Source organism: Muntiacus reevesi, chromosome 2 (genome assembly GCF_963930625.1).
Source record: "Muntiacus reevesi chromosome 2, mMunRee1.1, whole genome shotgun sequence".
In the NCBI taxonomy this organism is placed as follows: Eukaryota; Metazoa; Chordata; class Mammalia; order Artiodactyla; family Cervidae; genus Muntiacus; species Muntiacus reevesi.
In genome coordinates this window covers 260,764,831-260,784,838 of record NC_089250.1, presented here as the reverse complement: position 1 = coordinate 260,784,838, position 20,008 = coordinate 260,764,831, and the positions used below count along the sequence as shown (strand labels likewise).

The following is a 20,008-nucleotide window of genomic DNA, read 5'->3' as shown; positions in this document are numbered from 1 at the left end:
TACTACAGTCCTCTTTCTGGATCTGTGGGGGATTGATTCCAGGAACCCTGGAAATCCCCAAATCTGTGGATGTTCAAGTCCATCTTATAAAACAGTGTAGTATTCGCATTATAATCTATATACATTCTCCTGTATGTATACCTTATTTTAAGAATTCTATTTAGAACTCTTTATGACCCCATGGACTGAGGCCCACCAGGCTCCTCTGTCCATGGGATTTCCCAGGCTAGAATACTGGAGTGGTTTACCATTTCCTCCTCCAGGGCATCTTCCTGACCCAGGGATCAAAACTGTGTCTCCGGCATTGCTGGGGGATTCTTTACCACTGAGCCATCTGGGAAACTATATTTAGGCTGCGCTGTGTCTTAGCTGTGGCCTGTGGGATCCAGTCCCCCAACCAGGGTTTGAACCTGGGCCTCCGGCATGGGGAGAGTGGAGTCTCAGCCACGGGACCCCTAGGGTAGTCCCCTGGTATGTATACTTTAAATCATTCCTGGATTACTTGTAGTACCTAATACAATGTAAATGCTATGTAAATAGTTGTAAATGCTGTGGAAATAGCTGCCAGGATCCAGCAAATTCAAGGTTTGCTTTTTGGAACTTTCTGGACTTTTTTTCTGGATATTTTCCACCCATGGTTGGTTGAATTGAAGGATACAGGACTGTAGCCAACTGTGTACAATTCCACTCAGAGCATTCCAGGCAAAGCAAATCTGATCTACAGTGACAAAGAACAGATGAGTTGTTGCCTGAAGCTGAGAGAGAGAGGGAAGCATTAACTGCAGTTATGGGGGATGCTTTGGGGTGCAGAAATGTTCTGATTCTTGATTTTGATGGTGGTTTCATTGGGAATACACATCTGTCAAAACTCATCATGATGGGAGGAGACCTATGGCTGATTCATGTTGATGTTTGGCAGAAACTAACACAATATTGTAGAACAATTATCCTCCCATTAAAAATAAATAAATTTAATTATTAAAAAACTCGTGGCTGTTTCTCAAACACACAGGTTCAGTCCTGCCTCAGGGCCTTTGCCCCTGCTGGTCCCTCTGCCTGGATCACTCTTCCAGGTCTTTACTTTGACTGACTCCCTGTCCTTTGGCTCAAATGTCTCCTCTCCAGGGAAGCCTTCCCTGGACACCACACCTAAAGCACTCTTTCCATTCCCACACTTTAATTTCAGTGTATTTTTCTTCACAGTGCTGAGCATCATCTGGAACTATCCTGTCATGGCATTTTGATTTTCATGATTTCTTCTCTACACCCCTCTCCCCAGTAGAAGTCAGGCTTCACATGGGCCACCACTGTGTCTCTAGCACGTGATCATAGTAGGTGCGTAGTTGCTTTTTGGATTTGTTCTTGTTTTTGTTTTTTTGGCTATGCCATGTGGCATGTGAAACTTCCCTGCCCAGGGACTGAACTCCCACCCTCTGCATTGGAAGTGTGGAGTCCTTACTATTGGACCACCAGAGAAGTCTCGCATGGTTCTTGCCATCCACAGAAACCATGCCTGGCTGATTTAAGCAATGCAGGACTTTATTAATTAAAACATTTGTCAATGACTGAATCTAGAGACCTGCAGCTTCCTCCTTCGAATCTCTCCATAGTGCCCCACCCCCCACAACCAGACATCCCAGGAGCTTCCCAGGCCCCGATGCTCTTTTTGGGAGCACTCACAGCCCCCTTCCCATTCAACCTCCCTACACCTCCCTCTCTGCCCCCACCTGCCAGCCAGGCATCTGTGTAGCTTGAGCCTTGCTCAAGCTTTGCCTCCTTGAAGCCTCAGGGTCTCCGGCTTGCAACCTGTCACTTCCTGTGTGGGTCACATGTCACAGGTGTTGCAATGAGCCATACATGCCTTGTCTCCTACGTACCCAGCCATGGCAGCCCCTAGGGCTGAGCAACTTTATCTGATTCACCGAAATCACTATCATTCCTGTCATTCACCTGCTCCCTCAGCATCAGGTGCCGTGATTGAATTTTGCCTGTATTTTTCCTGCCTGCTTTCCTTCCTTCAACCAATGGCTACAGGGGTGAAGAGAACCAGCAGAAAACCCTGCACCCTGGAAGCCCACATTCTGAAGGAGGAGGTAAAGAATAAATGATTAGGGTCTTACTTGGTGATCTGGCTAAGACTGCTCTCTCAATGCAGGAGGCCTGGGTTTGATTCCTGGTCAGGGAACTAGATACACATACCACAACTAAGACCCAGAACAGAAAAAATAGATAAACAGATATTTAAAAAAAGAAGAAGAAGAAGAAATGATTAAACATCTGTCCACAGAGTAGGTCACGATGTCCGAGTGCTCTGAAGGAAAATAAAACGGAGAGTTCTCTGGTGGCCTAGTGGTTAGGACTCCAGGATTTCACTGCTGTGGCCTGGGTTCAGTTCCTAGTCAGGGAACCGAGATCTCGCAAGTTGCATGGTGTGGCCAAAAAAGGAAGAAAAGAAAGCAGGGAAAAGGGATGGGAGGAGGGGGCTGAGGATGCTGGTTTTGACAAGGTGGTCCAAGAGGAACCGAAAGGGTGAGATTAGAGAAGAGACCTGAAGGAGGGCAGGGATGGAGCCATGCAGATCCCTGGGGGCAGCCTCCCAGGGAGAAGAACAAGCAGTGCAAATGTGAGAGGGTAACCTGATATATTTGAGGCCAGCCTCCCACGTGGCGCTAGTGGTAAAGAACTCGCCTGCCAATTCAGGAGACAGAAGAGGCATGGGTTTGATCCCTGGGTCAGGAAGATCTGCTGGAGGAGGGCATGGCAACCCACTCCAGTATTCTCATCAGAGAATCCCACGGACAGAGGAGCCTGGCGGGCTATGGCCCATAGCGTCGCAAATAGTCAGACACGACCGAAGGGACTCAGCATGCGTGCACGCACGGGGCTGGAGCAGAGTGGGCAAGGGGTGAGTGGTGGGAGCTGAGGACAGGGAGGTGACGGCGGTAGGTTGAGTGGGGTGGGCCATGGGGAGGGCTCTGGCTCCCCAACTCCAGTGACCACAGACTATGGAGTGGGGATGGTGGGGGTGGGGAAGTGGGGGAGACCAGGCGGGAGGTGGGGGACAAGGGACAGGACAAGGGTGGGAGCCCTGTAGGTGGGAGGAAAAAAACAAATTCTAGATAGATTTTAAAAGTCAAAGCCAGGGGATTTGCCTGGTGGTCCAATGGTGAAGTCACCATGCTTCCAATGTGGTGGTGTGTGGGTTCAATCCCTGGTCGGGGAACTAAGATCTCACATGTTGATCGGTCAGGGAAAAAAAAACAAAAACCAACAGCATTTACTACCGAATTAAACCTGGGATGAGAGAAAAAGAGGAGTCAGGGACAACACCAAGGCTTTCAACCTCATTTAATCCCAAGGACACCCCACAAAGTATGATCACCCTTTTATTACAGGTGAAGAAACAGAGGTTCAGAGAGGGCTGGCAATTCCACACCCCGCAGGATGTGGCAGAACGGAGATTCGAACCCAGTTTCTGCCTGGTGGTCAGCCCAGGCCAACAGAACATGCCAGACCCACACGGACATCAACTCAGTCTTCGGCCACAGCGTGCAATGAATGACTCCCCCACTGGTCACCTGATGGGCCTGGTGCATCTGTCTGTGGCGTTCTCTTGATGCTTGTCATCTGCGTTGTGTAACCATATTTCCCTGCGGCCCTCGGGCTCCCGAAGGATCTTACTGGGCTGATTCATCTCTGTCCCTGGGATTGCCTGGCTGGAGCCTGACATGTGACAGCCTTCATTAAGGCACAAGTATTTATTAACCTCAAGAATCTATCTAGTGCTGGGCTGTGCTGGACTGAGCCCTGAGCATCGCCCTCGTGGGGTTGACAGTCCAGGGCGGGTAGACAGACCTACCCCCAGACAGTGACAGTCCAGATGGGGCAGGGCCCCCACTCAGCCTGAGAAGGCTGAGAAGACCCCTGAGAAGGGGTCTGGGAGAAATTGGTGAAGGAGAGTGTGGAGGTAAGGGACCCATGAATGAATAAGATGGCCTTGGTCTCCACCCTCATAGACCGCCCCCAGCCCAGCGAGGCAAGCTGACAATGAACAAGGTAACCAATCAATCGATGAGAGAATGGCAGAATGCTAAGAGTTGGACATGAAGTAAAACAGGATGAGACAGGGAGTGACCGTGACCCCTTTAGCTGGGGTTGTTGGGGAAGGCCGACCCCTGAGGCTGAGCAGATGCAGCCCCGAATGAGCGGAGGGAGGGCACTCGCATGACGAAGAGCCAGCGCGCAGGGCCGAGGGCAGACAGTGAGAGAGAGCTTGTGCTCAAGAAAGTGCAAGGAGGGAATTCCCTGGCCCTCCAGGGGTTGAGACTCCATACTTCCACTGCCCAGGGTGTGGATTCTATCCCTGGTCAGGGAACTAAGGCCTTCCCTGGTGGCTCAACAGTAAATAATCCACTTGCCAATACAGAAGATATGGGTTCGATCCCTGGGTGGGGAGGATCCCCTGGAAAGGAAATGGCAACCCACTCCAGTATTCTTGCCTGGGAAATCCCATGGACAGAAGAGCCTGGTGGGCTACAGTCCATGGGGCTGCAAAAGAGTCAGACACGACTTAGCGACTAAACAACAACAGGGAACTAAGATTCCACAAGCCATGCAGCCAACAAGTAAAAACTAAAATAAAGATAAATAAATAAATAGAGCCAAGATATTAAAAAAAAAAAAAAAAAAGACCGCAAAGAGCCTTGGGCAGAGTGTGAAAAAGATCTGAGGAGGCTGAAACTGCAGAACACAATGGACGAACCGATAAACGCTATCAGCCTGCAGAGCTGGGAACTCACTGGCTTCACTCAGGAGAGCCCTCATCCTTGAGGCCAGAGCCCAGCCTTTGCCTAGGACTTCTGGAGTCAGGTCCTGCCCATCACCAGCTCAGAACCCTCCTGTGGCTCCACGTCACTCAGGATAAAGGACAGAGACCGCCTTGTGACCCACAATGTCCCATGTGATCTGCCCTTTTCAATTCTCTGTTCTCATCCCTACTCTTCCTCTTCCTCTGGCTCCATCACACTGACCTCTCCACTGATGCTCTGATATGTTTCTGCCCCAGGGCCTTTGCACTGGCTGTCCCTCTGCCTGGACTGCTCTGCCCATGTGACTCCTCCTTCAGATCTAAATATCACCCTCTCAGTGAGGTCTCCCTGACCATCCTCATGAAAATTGCCGCCGTCCCCTCTCATGACTTTCCATCCCCTTCCTGCCTTTGCTGTGTGCTTGATCACCATTTACCCTGTTATGGGTTTTACTTATTTATTGTGCTTGCTATCTGACACCCTGGATAGAATTTCAGCTCCATGAAGGCAGACATCTCTGTGCTGTTCCCAGCATGGAGAACAGGTCCTGGCACATAACAGGCGCTCAATAAATAACGACTGACTGCACAAAAGGTAGAAAGGAAACAGAGGGAGGGGGAAAATTTTTAAAGGGAGGAAAACCGCAGGTCCGTGAGCTCCTAAGCTTGTCAGCTGTCCCAGCTGGCAGTTTGGAGTGTTAACACTTGCCCGCTTCCAGGATAACTCGGTGGCAGACTGGGAGACTGAGGCACGGACCACACGGGCTAGCTCCTCTTGGGCTAAGGGAGCCAGGCCCCCGATTGGCACAGAGGGCCGGCCTGAGAAGGTCGCCGGCGCCACCTGCTGGACAGTGGTGTCATGACAGCTGTGCCCACCCTGCTGACTTGGGGCTGGTAAGGGCCTTTGCTAGGCGGGCAGAAGGGGAGACAGCCCAGAGGGGGCCATCACCAGCAGAAGTTCAGAGTCCAGGGAGACACAGCCATAAGCCTCTTTATTCCCGAGGCCCTGTGGACATTCCGCCCAGTCACTGCTGTGCAGGAGGGCTGGGTGGTGCCACCCACGACCTGTCTTGTTTCACTCTGCCTGCATATACACCTGCTCTCCCAACCCGGCAGGCTGGGACCCCCAGCTCTCTGGGAGGTGAGGGCTGCTCCAGCTCTCTCAGGGCTGCATCCACCCTACATGGTGCCAAGGACGGCAGAGGAGTCGAGGTCGACCTGACTCCCCTCTCGGGCCTGCCAGCAAGGTCCGGGGTTCCTGCTGAGAGCTGTCTCCATTCCTAGAGGTACATCATCCGGCCAAGCAGAGGTCTTACCACCCAAACATCGTCCACAATCTTCCCATCCTGCAAGGGACAAAAAAAAAAAAAAAAGAAAAAAAGGAGGAGGAAATGAGGGCTGAAAGCCCAGATTCTGGGGCCAAGTGGCCTGGGTTCAAATCCCAGCTCTGTCGCTGATAAGCTGTGAGACCTTGAACAAGTGGCTAGACCTCTCTGAGCCTCAGTTTTCCTCATCTGGAAAGTGAGGATGATAGTACTAGTACACACATCATAGATATCGTGAGAATTAAGTGAGGTATTTGGAAAAGGCTTAAAAGGGAGCCTGGCACATGGCAAGGGCTGGGTAAGTGTAGGCTGTTACTATTAGAGCACAAACCCCAGAGGGAGACAGAATTCACTTTATATGGCAGCAAAGCCACCCTCTGTGACCTCCAGCACATGATCCAACTCTGAGCCTGACTTCCATATTCTATTGGGTTTGGGTTGGCCAGAAAGTTCATTTGCGGTTTTCATTAAGATGTTTAGAAAAAGCCCAAATGAACTTTTTGGCCAACCCAATAAAAAGTGGGGAGAACTGAATAGATAATACACACAAGCGCCTGCCCCTGTATTGGCCACACAATAAATGGTTGCTATTTATTGTAAAAAGAATATGGTCTTTGTGGTCATATCTCAGCTCTGCAACCTCTGGCTGTGCAACCCTGGGAAAATTACTTGCCCTCTCTGAGCCTCTGTTCTCTTAGCTGTAAAATGGAAAGAAAATTTGTATTTTCTTTCTTAGTATTATTGTGGTGATTAAAGGGACTAAATATAAGCCACTGAGCTCAGGGTTTGGTGCACAATAGGTGTTCAATCAATCATAGTTATTAGTGCTATTTTAAAACTACAATGGCAAAAATACAGAAAGGTGAGCCATGATTATATGGGTCTACCTAAGCTTAAGCCACGGGGCTTCCTAGGTGGCACAAGTGGTAAAGTTTTCACTTGCTATGCAGGAGGAACAAGAAACTCAGGTTTGATCCCTGGGTCGGGAAGGTCCCCTGAAGTAGGAAATGGCAACCTACTCCAGTATTCTTTCTTGGGAAACCCCACGGACAGAGGAGCCTGGCGGGCTACAGTCCGTGGGGTTGCACACGCATCATATTGGTTTCCCTCTGCCTGCCTCCCACCACCTACTTTTTTCTTCCCCTGCTTCACGTTGATAAATCCCTTTAGAACTGACCATGTTTTAGAAACCATTCTGAGCACTTTCTATATAATAAGTCATTCAACTCTCATTCAATCCTCTGGGGCAGAAACTACTAACATCCCCATTTTGCAGATGGGAAAATTGTGGCTCAGAGTTGCTTGAGGTTATCCAGCTGGTAAGTAGCAGAGGCAAGATTTGAACCCAGGGTCTCCAGCTCTCAAGTCCGCTTTTTAAACCACTTGACTCCAGAACGCACTGGGCCTGCTTTCTCAAGCAGGTGATCGGGCCACTGCTCACTGACCTGGTCATCAGACACCTGCTGGATGTGGACATGGGTCCCATTGAGGATGTGCAGCCGTGTGTACCCGTACTCTTTCACACGCAGGGCGCTCCAGGGCCGCGGGAAGAGGGTGAAGGGGGTGAGCAGCTCTTCACAGCCCTGCTGGAAAGAGTCATTTAGCCCCAGGGCTGGGGCAGGTGAAGTACCCACCGGGGAGCAGAAAAGACCTGCCAGACGGGATCCTGCCACCCCCAGGGAAGGCAAAGCTGGTTAAGACTTGACCTTGGTAACGCACACAATTGAGTGTTTTGACCCAGCCAGGCTTCCTGTGCCCTGAGTCTTGGACTTAGACAACAGTGTGTGGTTGTACAAGACTGTCCACTGAAGCATCTTCTGTAAAAGCTCTGAGCTGGAAGTCAGCCAAATGCCCATCAGTAAGGGTCAGTTAAATAAATTAGAGCATAGCCATCACAGAGAGGGGCAGTATAGAAAGATGGCCAAGATGTATTTTTAACAGGAAAATGCAATTCACAGGACAGAAGAAATTGTTGGCTTTCAACCTTCGCTGCAGACTAGACCCTCCAAGAAAGCTTTTAAAATCATTATTGCCTGGGAGAGAGGAAGTGTTTATTCTTGCAGTAGAAAACTAGGTGATGTGAGCAGGAAGGATGAGGGAGCTTAAAAAAAAAAGAAAGTCACCATGTTGCAGCTATCTCTGTAGTAACTGATGGAAGCAAGAACCATCAATGGATGGTCAAAGTAGCGGTGAAAGTATGAGGAATAGCAGGATATTTGCATAGTCTCCAGGTAGCTCCAGGAGACACTTGTTAACTTTAAAGGGGAAAATCATAAGTATGGTGTAAGAGATGCGTAAACTGAGGCTTAAAGAAATACCATGCACTTCCTCATAGGATACACTGAAAAGAACACAGTATTGGGGACTTCCCTGCTGGTCCAGTGGTTAGGAATCTGCCTGGCAATGCAGTGGATGCACGTTCAATCCCTGGTCAGGGAGCTAAGGCCCCCCCATGCTGCAAAGCAACTGAGCCCACACATCACAACTAGAGACAGCATGTAACAAAAGATCCTGCATGATGCAACGAAGGTCTGACTGCAGCAACTAAGAGCTGGCCAAATACGTAAATATTAAAACACACACACGGGAAAAACCAGTATCACTTTTGTGTGTTCTTATCAAAAATGTGTAACTTCAATCTAATCAAACCCACACTGAGAGTCTACCAAACAACGTTGCTGTACTCTTCAAATTTTTCAAAGTCTTGAAGAATGCAGAAAGAAGGGGAGATGTTTCTGATTAAAGGAGGGGAGAGAAACAAGACACAAAAATAGAACATATGATCTTAAACTAGATCCTGGACCAGAAAAAAAAAATCTTTAAAGGACATGAATAGGACAATTGGCTAAATTTGAATGAGACTGGATGATGGCATGTTATCAATTGTTAACTACTTGAATCTATTATACTGTACTGATGTAAGAGAATATCCTCAATTTTTTTAGGAAACACAGATGGAAGGATAAAGGGGCATCATTTCTGCAACTCAACTCCTCATTGGATCTGAAAATGATAGTAAAATTGTACACACACAAGCATGCACACACACATATCGATAGAGAGACAGAGACAGAAGTAGAGATTGAAACAAGCGTGGTTAAATGTTCACAATGCCAAGGCCGAGCCCTCAGCTTCTGGCGTTTGTCCCGGGGTTGGGTCAGGGCATCAAAGATTTAAAACCTCCCCAGGTAATTCTAACATGCATCAAGGCCGAGAACTGCTAGGGTATGAAGGATGATTCAAGATGTTTTTAAAAAGTGGGTGATGGGACTTCCCTGGTGGTCCAATGCTTAAGAATTTGCCTCCCATTGCAGGGGATGTGGGTTCGATCCCTGGTCAGGGAACTAAAATCCAACATACTGTGGGGCAACTAAGCCCATCTGACACGACTAGGGAAGCCTAGACACTGCAACTAGAGAGAGCTTTCATGCTGCAATGCTGAGCAACGCCACCCCGCCCCAGGCACTACAACAAAAATCCAGTGTAGCCAAAAAAAATGAAAAGTGGGTGATGTAGTAATACATCTCTATTGAGACACTGACTAATTTGCATACACAGAAAATATTCCCAAATGCTACCCAAGAGACGTAACCATTGAGAGTGGGACTTAGCAGTGAAGAACTTGCCTGCCACTGCAAGAGACATAAGAGACATGGCTTCGGTCCTTGGGTCTGGAAGATCCCCTGGAGGAGGACACCCACTCCAGTATTCTTGCCTGGAGAATCCCTGCGGACAGAGGAGGCTGGCGGGCCACAGTCCACAGGGTCACAAAGAGTTGGACACGACTGAAATGACTTAGCAAGAAGGATATTGATGGTTTCACTTCCTGTCCTCTGTACTGTCTGAACTTTTATCACGAGAAGTTCTTCCTTGGATCACTAATTTGTTGTTGCTTAGTCACCCAGTCATGTCCGACTCTTTACAACCCCGTGAAATGCAGCACACCAGGTCTCCCTGTCCCTCACCATCTCCCGAAGTTTGCCCAAGTTCATGTCCATTGCATCACTGATGCCATACAGCTGTCTCATCCTCTGATGCGCTCCTCACCTTCTGCCCTCAATCTTTCCCAGCATCAGGGACTTTTCCAATGAGTCGGCTGTTGGCATCAGATGACCAAAATACTGGAACTTCAGCTTCAGCATCAGTCCTTTCAACGAGTATTCAGGGCTGATTTCCCTTAAGATTGACAGGTTTGATCTCCTTGCAGTCCAGGGGACTCTCAAGAGTCTTCTCCAGGACCACAGTTCAAAGGCATCAATTCTCTGGTGCTCCACCTTCTTTATGGTCCAGCTCTCACAGCCACATGTGGCCACTGGGAAGACCACTGATTTGTCAAATCAGCTTAAAAAGTAAGCCCTCACTTCTTGCGGAAGTGATTGATTCCAAGGCTGCTGGGGGTGGGAGTGGAGGGGACGCAAGATGGTCCTGGAGCACCTTGCGGTACCAAAAAGTAAGAAAGAGCCCACAAAACGACAGGGACTTTGAAAAGACGCGGGACCTGATCTGAAGAGCTCCCAGCGGCCAGAGTGAGAGCGTGTACACAGGAGCCTCAGTAGCAGGAGAACTGGATTATGACCCCCAGGAGGAAATAACTCCCCATGAGTCCACACTGGTGCGAATCCGTAACTAACCAACAAACTAAATGGGGCAGAAGGGACAACTCTTCCCCACAGGAGGCTGCTAATTAATAAATCAGGGAGGAATGAGGGAAATAGACGATTCCCAGCAGAATGCCCCAGTGATCAGTGTTGCAGGCAAGACCCACTGATGGATTCAAATATTAGTAAGTGGAGACTTCCCTGGTGGCCCAGTAGCTAAGACTCTGAGCTCCCACTGCAGGGATCCTGAGTTTGATCCCTGGTCAGGGAACTAGAGTCATATGCCGCAACCAAGAGCTCAAATGCCGCAACTAGAAATTCCAAGTCCTGCAACTAAAAAAGAAAAAAAAAAAGAAAGATTCTATGTGCCACGATTAAGACCTGGCACAGTCAAACAAATTTAAAAAAGAAAACAGTGGGTGAAAGTTGGAGGAGAAACAACTTTTGCAGGGTCTAAAAGCACCCAAGATGTTTATTAGCCAGAAAGGGAAATACAGCAACTTGATGGTGGAAGAACATCCTCAGACAGGTGATTCAGAGAAACGCCTCCAGGAATGAGACACTGTGAGGACCTGGACCCCTCGGTACGATGTGCTGAGGACACAACATCGCTTGTGATTGTCTGGCCCCAAATGCATAACCTGCATCTCGGCATGAGAAAGTATCAGACAAACCCAGCTCCAGGGGCATTCGGGAAAAACAAAACAAAAACAAACAACTGGCCAGAATGAAAGACAAGGGAAGATGGAGGAATAGTTACGGATGGGAGGAGACTAAGGAGACACAATGGAGAAGGAAATGGCAACCCATTCCAGTATTCTTGCCTGGAAAATTCCATCGACAGAGAAGCCTGGCGGGCTACCATCCATGGGGTCACAAAGAGTTGGCTGCGACTGAGCCACAAGGAGACACAATAACCAAACACAGTGGGGGATAAGCTGGTGCAACAGTGCAATGTGAATAAGGTCTGGAGTCCAGTTATAAGAATAATAATAAGCCCTCTGCCCTGGATCCAACCAGCAGACCTGGGCAAGCACCCCCTGCCCCGCCACTTACTGAACCTGTGACTTTGAAGGAGTATTTTACTCTTAGCTTCTGTTTCTGCATCTGTGCAATGGGCACGCTACTAGGTACATCTAACCCTCTAAGAGATACCAGCTGTATAAAGGAGGAGGCACCCAAGCTGGTACAGGTGCCACCCTCGAGAGATCAGAGGTCAAAGGCGACATCCCACCCCGCCCCACCCCGCCTTGCTCACAGCAGATCCTGTGATGATGTGGACAGGGCCTCGAGGGTGGGTGTAGGGCATCTCCTGGCTGCCATTAAGTACCTGGAGAAGTGACAAGGTGGAGGGGGTGCGTCACACTGGCCAGGCCCCCAGGGATCTGACTGAGGGGTCCACTGACACCACCAGCTCCATGGGTCTCAGCCCTCCCCGGGGGCCTCCCTCACCTGGTAGTTGTAAATCGGCCACAGGCGTTCATACGAGTGCTCATGGGCCCACAGCTGCAGGTCGACCCCTGAGACAAAGCAAGAGGGGTTCAGGCCTCTGAATCCAGGAGAGAAGGGAGGCGGGGCCTGGAGAGTCCTGGGGTGGAGGGGGGTGTCACTCACCATATTTGTAAAAAAGATCCTCCAGCCCGTAGAACTTGCCACGGAGGCCTTTGCGAACCTAAGCGAGATGAGCGAGGAGGACAGGGGTGACTCAGGCCAGCCCCCCACCTGGATCTCAGCACCTGGCTCCCGGGGAGGGGGTGCTCACCTTGCTTTCATGCCAGGTACAGTCATCCAAATCAGCATTGGAGCAGTACATGGGCCGGTGGCCCATGGTGATGATCCACGGCCGGACCGCCCGGTTCTCATTGGCTTTCTGCAGAGAAGGGCTCAGAGTGAGGGGCGGGGGGCGGTGGTGGAGGAGGGGGTGGGGAGGCACATCCCAGGGGACATCCAAAGGTTACCTGGAGGTCGCTCTCCAGCCAGTGAAACTGTCTCTCTACCAGGTGGCGGCCGTAATGGAGGAAGAAATATACCTCGGTGGAGAAGGAGATGATGTGTGCGGGTCCCAGATCCCAGCTGGAAGGGTCAAAGGCCAGGGGTCAGAGGTGAGGGTCTCCTCTGCATCCCCCATCCTTCAGGGGAGGGAGGCCGGTGTCCCTGCTCCGCCCCCCCCAGATTACCTGTACCACAGGCCTTCAGTGTTCCCCGGCATGCTGAAGCGAGCTTTGTAGTTGGAGAAGTTGCTGGATAAAAGGAAGTAAAAGGGTAGGAGGGAAGGTCTGGGTGCCCGCCCGCCGCCCCCACCACTTTCCACCACCAGGCCAAGCCTGGCTCCCAGCCCAGCCCTCATCTCCTCTCCTCTCACGTCCATCAACGAGCTGCTGCACCGTGAGAGACCAAGGGGAGACGCTAGGAAGGACTGGTTTTGTCGGCCAGGCCCTCGCCCACCCCAAAGCCCTCGGGCCTCACTAGCGTTCCTCGTGATTCCCAGGGCAGGTCATGTAGGGCAGGCTGGCGGCCACGGGTTCGATGAGTTTCATGAACCTGTCCCCGACACGCGCATTGTCCTGATCCATGTTGTAGGCGAAGTCTCCTGGGTGGGGGTGGGGAGGTGGGCGGCGGAGGAGAGGATGAGGACCCAGACCCAGCTCTGCTGTCGCCAGAACTGAGACCTGGTTGATCAAGTCCTGGCTCCCCCTCCCGCTCAGGCATCTTCAATCCCTACCTCACACCCAAGTGCAGGTGCACTTGGAACCGTCTCCTTCGCCTCTGGTCCCTGACACGCCCACAGGACCTAGGACCTCGCTGGTCTCCTGTGCTCCAGCACCCCAGCCCCCATCTCGTCCCTTCCCAGAGTAATGACAACATTGAGACTGACATGGTCTGCTCTGGCACTGGATTTGTACCAGGCAGGATTTCCCAGATGCTTTACATGCTTGATCTTCAAAACACCCTCTGAGGTGGATGTTATTATCATCCCCTTTTCAAATGGGGAAACCGAGGCTCCGGAGGGTGGAGAGCTGACTCAAGGTCACAGAGCTGAGCTTAAGGATCCAGGAATCAAACCTCAGAAGTCTGATTCCTGCGCCTACTACAGCTTTGAATCATAGCCCCAGTTTCCATCTCCCATCTGGTTCCTGGCTCTCAGATCACAGCAGAAATGATCATGACAACCAACACTTCCGTAGCACCCACAGCGTGCCAGGCAATGCCGACTTATTCATCATGGTGCGTCTGTGAAGTCTCTTCGGTCGTGTTCAACTCTTTGTGACCCATGGACTGTAGCCCGCCAGGCTCCTCTGTCCATGGGATTCTCCAGGCAAGAATACTGGAGTGGGCTGCCATGCCTTTCTCCAGGGGGATCTTCCTGACCCAGGGATCGAACCCGTGTCTCGTACATCTCCTACATTGGCAGGCAGGTTCTTTACCACTAGCGCCCCCTGGGAAGTCCGTATCGTCATCACAACAGTCGGACGAATCTAACCTAGTCCCAGTTCTTACAGCGGTAATACAGTGGAGAAAACCAATGCACGTAGCTCTAGGTGCCAGATTGACTTTAACCCGGGAGCCCGGTTTAACCACGACGTCATCTCCAAGGCCAGTCTCCTCCCCCTTCCCTTTGGAGCCACGCTGGCCCCGCCCCCGGCCCCTCGCAGTCCTGGCGTACCTCCCACCCCATACCTAGCCGATGCCTCCTCACCCACATGGAGAACAGCGTCGTACATGCCCTGCTGGGTGTCCCGGCGCAGTCGGGGGAGGGCCCTCGGATTGTCGGCCCCCAGATCCCCAAACACAGCCAGGCGCGGGCTCCAGTGGGGCCCCTTCTTCAAGGCCCGGAAGCGGAAGCGACGGCTCCAGCCCTGAGCGCTGCCGCAGCGGTAAACTGAGGGGAGAGGAAAGGGTCACCGTCTGCCGGGGCTGGGGGGTCGGGGGGGAGCGCCCCAGGGTGTCTCCTCCACCCCCATCCATCTTCACCTGGTGGGGGCACTGAATGGTCTAGCCCACGCCCCTTCTGACCACCTCACCCCAGGTCTTCAGCCTTCCATTTGCATCCCAGGGTCTCATACAATAGGCTTGCAGGTAAGCAGAGAGGGTACCAGCCCGCCTGAGTAGCTGTTAGCCCACATCCCACTGCTTCTCCCATTCGCCCATCAACGCCTGGGCCCCAGGGCCCCTCTCACCATACTGGACTCCTGGCAGCAGCCCCCGCAGGGTGACTCGGTGCATGTAGAGCTTCCGCCGGAGAATGCCCCCATCCACAAAAGGGCTGAAGGTGCCCCGAGCCTGGAAGGGCAGGGGCCCGGAAGGCTGCAGCCCATACTGCACTTCAGAGGGCACTGGGACCCATGTGGTCCAGGTTACAGTCATGGAGCCTGGCTCACCTGGAGAGAGAGGCAAAGAAGGTAGGCAGTGAGGCCTGGGCGCAGGTGGGGAGGGATGTGCAGAGAGTGAGAGGCTCTTGAACATTTAGGAGTTAAGGACACAGGTTCTGGAGCTTCCCAAGTTCAATCCCTACTTCACCATTTCCAAGGTGTGCTTTCCTTCGTCAAGTTCCTGTAGCTCTCAGCCTCAGTTTCCTTGTTGGTAAAAATGGAATAATAATAGTATCTTCCCTATGGGGTTCTTTGAGGCTTAGATGAATAAATAAAAGGAGAGCGCTTGAAACAGTGTCTGGTACAGTCAGGGTTACATGAGTGGATGGATATTATTATAAATGGTGTTACTTACTGTGTGCAGGTTCGTGCCACATACTTTACACATGACACTGTTTAGGGGTTGTAAACTCAGATGTCTGGAGGCCAGTTAGGTAATATATGTGGGAACAGGGGCCAGCTATGAGGAGGAAGGCAGCAGGGAGAGATGGAGTCTGTGGCCGAGCGTAGAGTCTGCCCTGTCTCGGGCGGAAGCCATTGGTCAGCTCTAGGGGTGGCCGCCATGCATGAAGCAGGCTCGGTACCAGCCAGTCTGTCAACTTCTAGAGCAAATCTTTTTTTTTTTTTTCACTTATTTTTATTAGTTGGAGGCTAATTACTTTACAGTATTGTAGTGATTTTTGTCATACATTGACATGAATCAGCCCTAGATGCCCATCAGCAGACGAATGGATAAGGAAGCTGTGGTACATATACACCATGGAATATTACTCAGCCATTAAAAAGAACTCATTTGAATCAGTTCTAATGAGATAGAGCAAATCTTTATACGGTGGTTTTCATATCCCAAGAGCACATACAAACTTTTAAGTAATAGCTTCTAATTCTTGAATGTCAGCAACCAGGGACTTCCCTCGCAGTCCAGAGGTTAAAACTCCTGCTTCCAATGCAGGGAGCATGGGTTCGAAGGTTTGATCCCTGGTGAGGGAACTAAGATTTCTCATGCCACAAGGCACAATCAAAAAAGTCAATTTGCAAACAAACAAAACCCATCAGTCACAAAATCAAGGTTTTAAAAATACCATGTGGTGTGTGTGCACGCGTGCTAAGTCACTTCAGTCGTGTCTTACTCATTATGACCCTACAGATTGTAGGCTCCCATGGGGTTCTCCAGGCAAGAATACTGGAGTGGGTTGCCATGCCCTTCTCTAGGGGATTTTCCCGACCCAGGGATTGAAATGGAGTCTCTCATGTCTCCTGCGTTGACAGGCGGGTTCTTTACCATCAGTGCCACCTGGGAAGCCCACCAGGTGGTTCTTTTTCCTGCAGCGTGTGTGCAAAAGGCACGTGCGCAGGCTATTCATGGCAGCACTGTTTGTAACTGCAAACTATGGAGACCACAGATGTGCCCATACATAGGAGAGTGACTTAAGGAGCTATGTAACATCCGTACCACGGAGCACTTCACAGCTGTCAGAAAGGAAGAGGATGAACTCTAGGAACCAGTATAGAATGAAGTCCAGGACACAACGCTAAAAGAAACAACGTACACAAGAGTGCCTATAGTCAGCTACTCGTCATGTAAGAGGTGTAAGGAAATACACAAGTATCTGCTCATTTATTTGTACAAGAAGAGTACACCAGACACTGAACAACTGTATTACTCACATGGGCTGGAATGGGGAAGGGGTAGAAAAAAGAGGGGATGGGAACGGAGTAGTTAGTCGGGATGCAGGTGTAGGATGCTTCTCGAGTTTGTCTTTTTCTTAAAACCCTGAGTCCTAGAGCTATAGTCCTATTTCATATTTCCTTCACACACCCCAAGAAATGAACAATTAAAGCCTTCCTAGGTTGTAGGGGGGCTTCCCAGGTGCCGCTAGTGTTCCCTGCCAATGCAGGAAACATAAGAGGTAAGGGTTCGATCCCTAGGTCAGGAAGATCCCCCTGGAGGAGGGCATGGCAACCCACCCCAGTATTCTTGTCTGGGAAATATCCCATGGACAGAGGAGCCTGGCGGGCTACAGTCCCTAGGGTTGCAATGAGTCAGACACAACTGAAGTGACTTAGCACACACGTAGGTTGTAGGGGGAGATCAATATGGAATAGAAACACCAACAAAGGGCTGTAAGTATATAAAAAAACAGGGACCTCTCTGGCGGTCCAGTGGTTGAGAATCTGCCTTGCAATGCAGGGAACTCGGGTTTCATCTCTGGTCAGGGAACTAAGACCCCACATGCCACAGAGCAGCCCCTTTATGCTTCCTCTGGCTCTGAACAAAATGAGAAAGTCTATAGTAGATAGAGGGAGCTTGACTTCTCAATGTTGGAAAAAGAAGTTGCAAATGAGGAAAGAAGGCTAAAGTACACCCTTGGTGGTGGACTGAAATACTGTTGGCATTAGTAAGATCTCATGGTATCTAAAATTAGTACGAAATTTAGTTTGAAGACCAAATATGGTAGGCTCTTAAGCCAGCCTGCCTGGGTTCAAATCCCAGACTGTGTGACCTGAGATGAGACTCTTCATTGCTTTGGGCTTCCGTTTACTCTTTTGGAAGATGGAACTAACAATAGCACCTACAGCTTAAGGTCAATAAGAGGTTAAATGAGTTTTCCATCTGAATCACTTCTAAGAGTATATTTGTTATGATTATCATTATTGTGTAGGCCAAACAAAGGACGGCTATGATCTCACTGGGTTTTCACAACAACCCTGTGAGATGGGTTTTATTTTTATTCCATTTTATAGAGGCCTCCAGGCAAAGTGCCTTGTCCAATGTTATTTATCCAGCAAATGCCAAAGCCATTTCATTCATGTGGTTTCAGATTCTCAATGCAGCTAACCTTTAAGAAACTACCTTAGGACTTCCTGGTGATCCAGTAGTTAAGAATCCGCCAGCCAATGCAAGGGATTCGGGTTCGATCCCTGGTCCAGGAAGATTCCACATGCCATGCGGCAACCACAACTTCTGAGCCCACACCTGCCCTAGAGCCCATGTTCTGAAACAAGAGAGCAGCCTCCTCGCCATGACTGGAGAGAAGCCTGAGCAACAGCGAAGAACCAGCACAGCCAAATAAAGAAATAAATGAATAAATAACTAAATAAATGAAACTACCCTAAAAGTGTCAAGGATCCAAAAAAAGAAAAGTCTGAGACACTGTCACAGATAGGAGAGGACATTAAAGAGACCTTAAAAGATTTAATAAGTCAATGCCAATTTTCTCACTATATTGCTTTTCTTTTTTTAAAGTGTAGTTACTTTTCATGAAAAATGTCATTTACCTTACCACTGAAGAGGTTTACTATTGTCCATTTTTAATGATTGAATCAATATTTTTTAATGCCTCCATTTTAGTTTCTGATATGGCGACTATTATGGATATAAGTCACATAAGCTAAAGCTCTCTGAGGTTCTCATAATTTTTTCAGCTGTGCCAAAGCATCCTGAGACAGAAACATGTGAGAACCACTGCCACATGCCAAGTTCCCGTTTGCCACTTCACAGGTTAATATTTCACTTACTCTTCACGGGGAGGTCTCACTAATATTACCCCACTGTCCAGATGAGGAAGCTGAGACCAGAGAGGTTAAGTCAGTCGCCCAAGGTCACACAGCAGGTAAGCAACAAAGCTGGGGTTAGAACTCGGAAGTCTGGGTGCAGAGGGTCCAGAGTCGAGGGTCTTATTACCCCTTGCACCTCCACCCCAATATCAAGGACCAGGAGGTAGTTTTGTTGACAACACAACAAACAGTTACACAATGAATAAGGACACCACCAATCCTCCAAGGAGAATCTTACTATAGGCTGAGAACCAGAATCATTTCCCACACAATCACATATCCCACTGCTTATAATCTCCATTTAACAGATGTGGGCAACTGAGGCTCAGGAACACCCAGCAGCCTAGACTCCCTTGGGAATCAGTGCGGAATACCTGAGCCCCCAAACCAACTGGTCCTCACTGGGAAATGCCTGGGGAGAGGTCACAGACACTTACCTGGGTAGGACAAGTGGACTTGCTCGGGGGCAGCGCTGAGAGGCTTTGGGGACCCCTGGACTTCCAGGGAGAAGAAGAGGAGCAGACAGCAGCAGGTCCAGCAGGGACGAAAGGAACACATAGTAGAGGGAAGGTGGGGAGCAGGGGAAGGGGATGGGGTCCTGCAGGCGTCAGCAGGAGGGGCTGGGAGGATGGGGGAAGGAGGACGATCCCAGCAGAGGGAGGGAGGCAGCAGGGATGGCAGGGAGGTCTTCACGGGGAGTGCTTGTCCAGACGCTGGAGAGAAAACAAAAGCAAGCATCACTCAAGACTGAAAGACGAATGCCCTCTGAGCCTCACTGGGTGCTAAGCACTTTGCATAAATGAACTCGTGGGAGCCCGACAACATTCCTGTGTGTGGTGGCCTCTGTGATCATCAGCCCCGTATCATGGATGAGGAAGTTGAGCAATGGAGTGATTCAGTGGCACGGCTCAAGTGTGAGGGAGCGGAGACTGGAACCCAGGGGTCCTGGCTGCAGAACCCTTGCTCTAATCCACCGCTCACTCCCAGTGCAAGAGGTTTGGGGATGGGATTGGGGGTGGGGCTCTCAGTGTAGGAGATTGCCTTTGGCAACCCCATTCCCAGCATTCCACCCCACCCTCAGAGACCTCACGGTCCTCTCCTCCATCCTGCAACCTTCCATTTCCATCTTTGTGACCCCGATACCTCCACTCCATCCCCAGACCACCGAAGCATTTCATTCCACCTGGAGCAGCCCCATCCTCCCTGCCCCCATCTCAGCATCCCATCCTGCCGTTAGTGACCCCAATTTCTCCCTATTTCCGGGCCCTGCGCTTGCATACCCACCCTCCTCCCCAGCCCTTCCCCTCCCGCTCCAGTTCGGATCTCCTGCTCGTGGAGGACCTCCCTGCC

The 20,008-nt window shown here is 50.4% G+C and overlaps 1 protein-coding gene across 2 annotated transcripts; it reads right to left on the bottom strand.

The window, feature by feature from the left end:
• Positions 1 to 5,888: 5,888 nt before the first annotated feature.
• ACP7 (acid phosphatase 7, tartrate resistant (putative)) lies at positions 5,889 to 19,394 on the bottom strand. 2 transcript variants are annotated; one of them, XM_065920580.1, is made up of 12 exons: positions 19,096 to 19,394; positions 14,909 to 15,109; positions 14,428 to 14,610; positions 13,197 to 13,320; positions 12,908 to 12,970; positions 12,689 to 12,803; positions 12,493 to 12,600; positions 12,345 to 12,402; positions 12,183 to 12,250; positions 11,989 to 12,060; positions 7,578 to 7,718; positions 5,889 to 6,153 (listed from the first exon to the last, which is right to left on the bottom strand). In XM_065920580.1, the coding sequence occupies exons 1-12, from the start codon at positions 19,214 to 19,216 to the stop codon at positions 6,088 to 6,090; spliced, it is 1,320 nt and encodes a 439-aa protein (XP_065776652.1). In that variant the 5' UTR covers positions 19,217 to 19,394; the 3' UTR covers positions 5,889 to 6,087. The 2 variants fall into 2 exon arrangements, with proteins under 2 accessions (XP_065776652.1, XP_065776653.1); XM_065920581.1 differs by having other exon boundaries at positions 7,578 to 7,715.
• Positions 19,395 to 20,008: the final 614 nt, after the last annotated feature.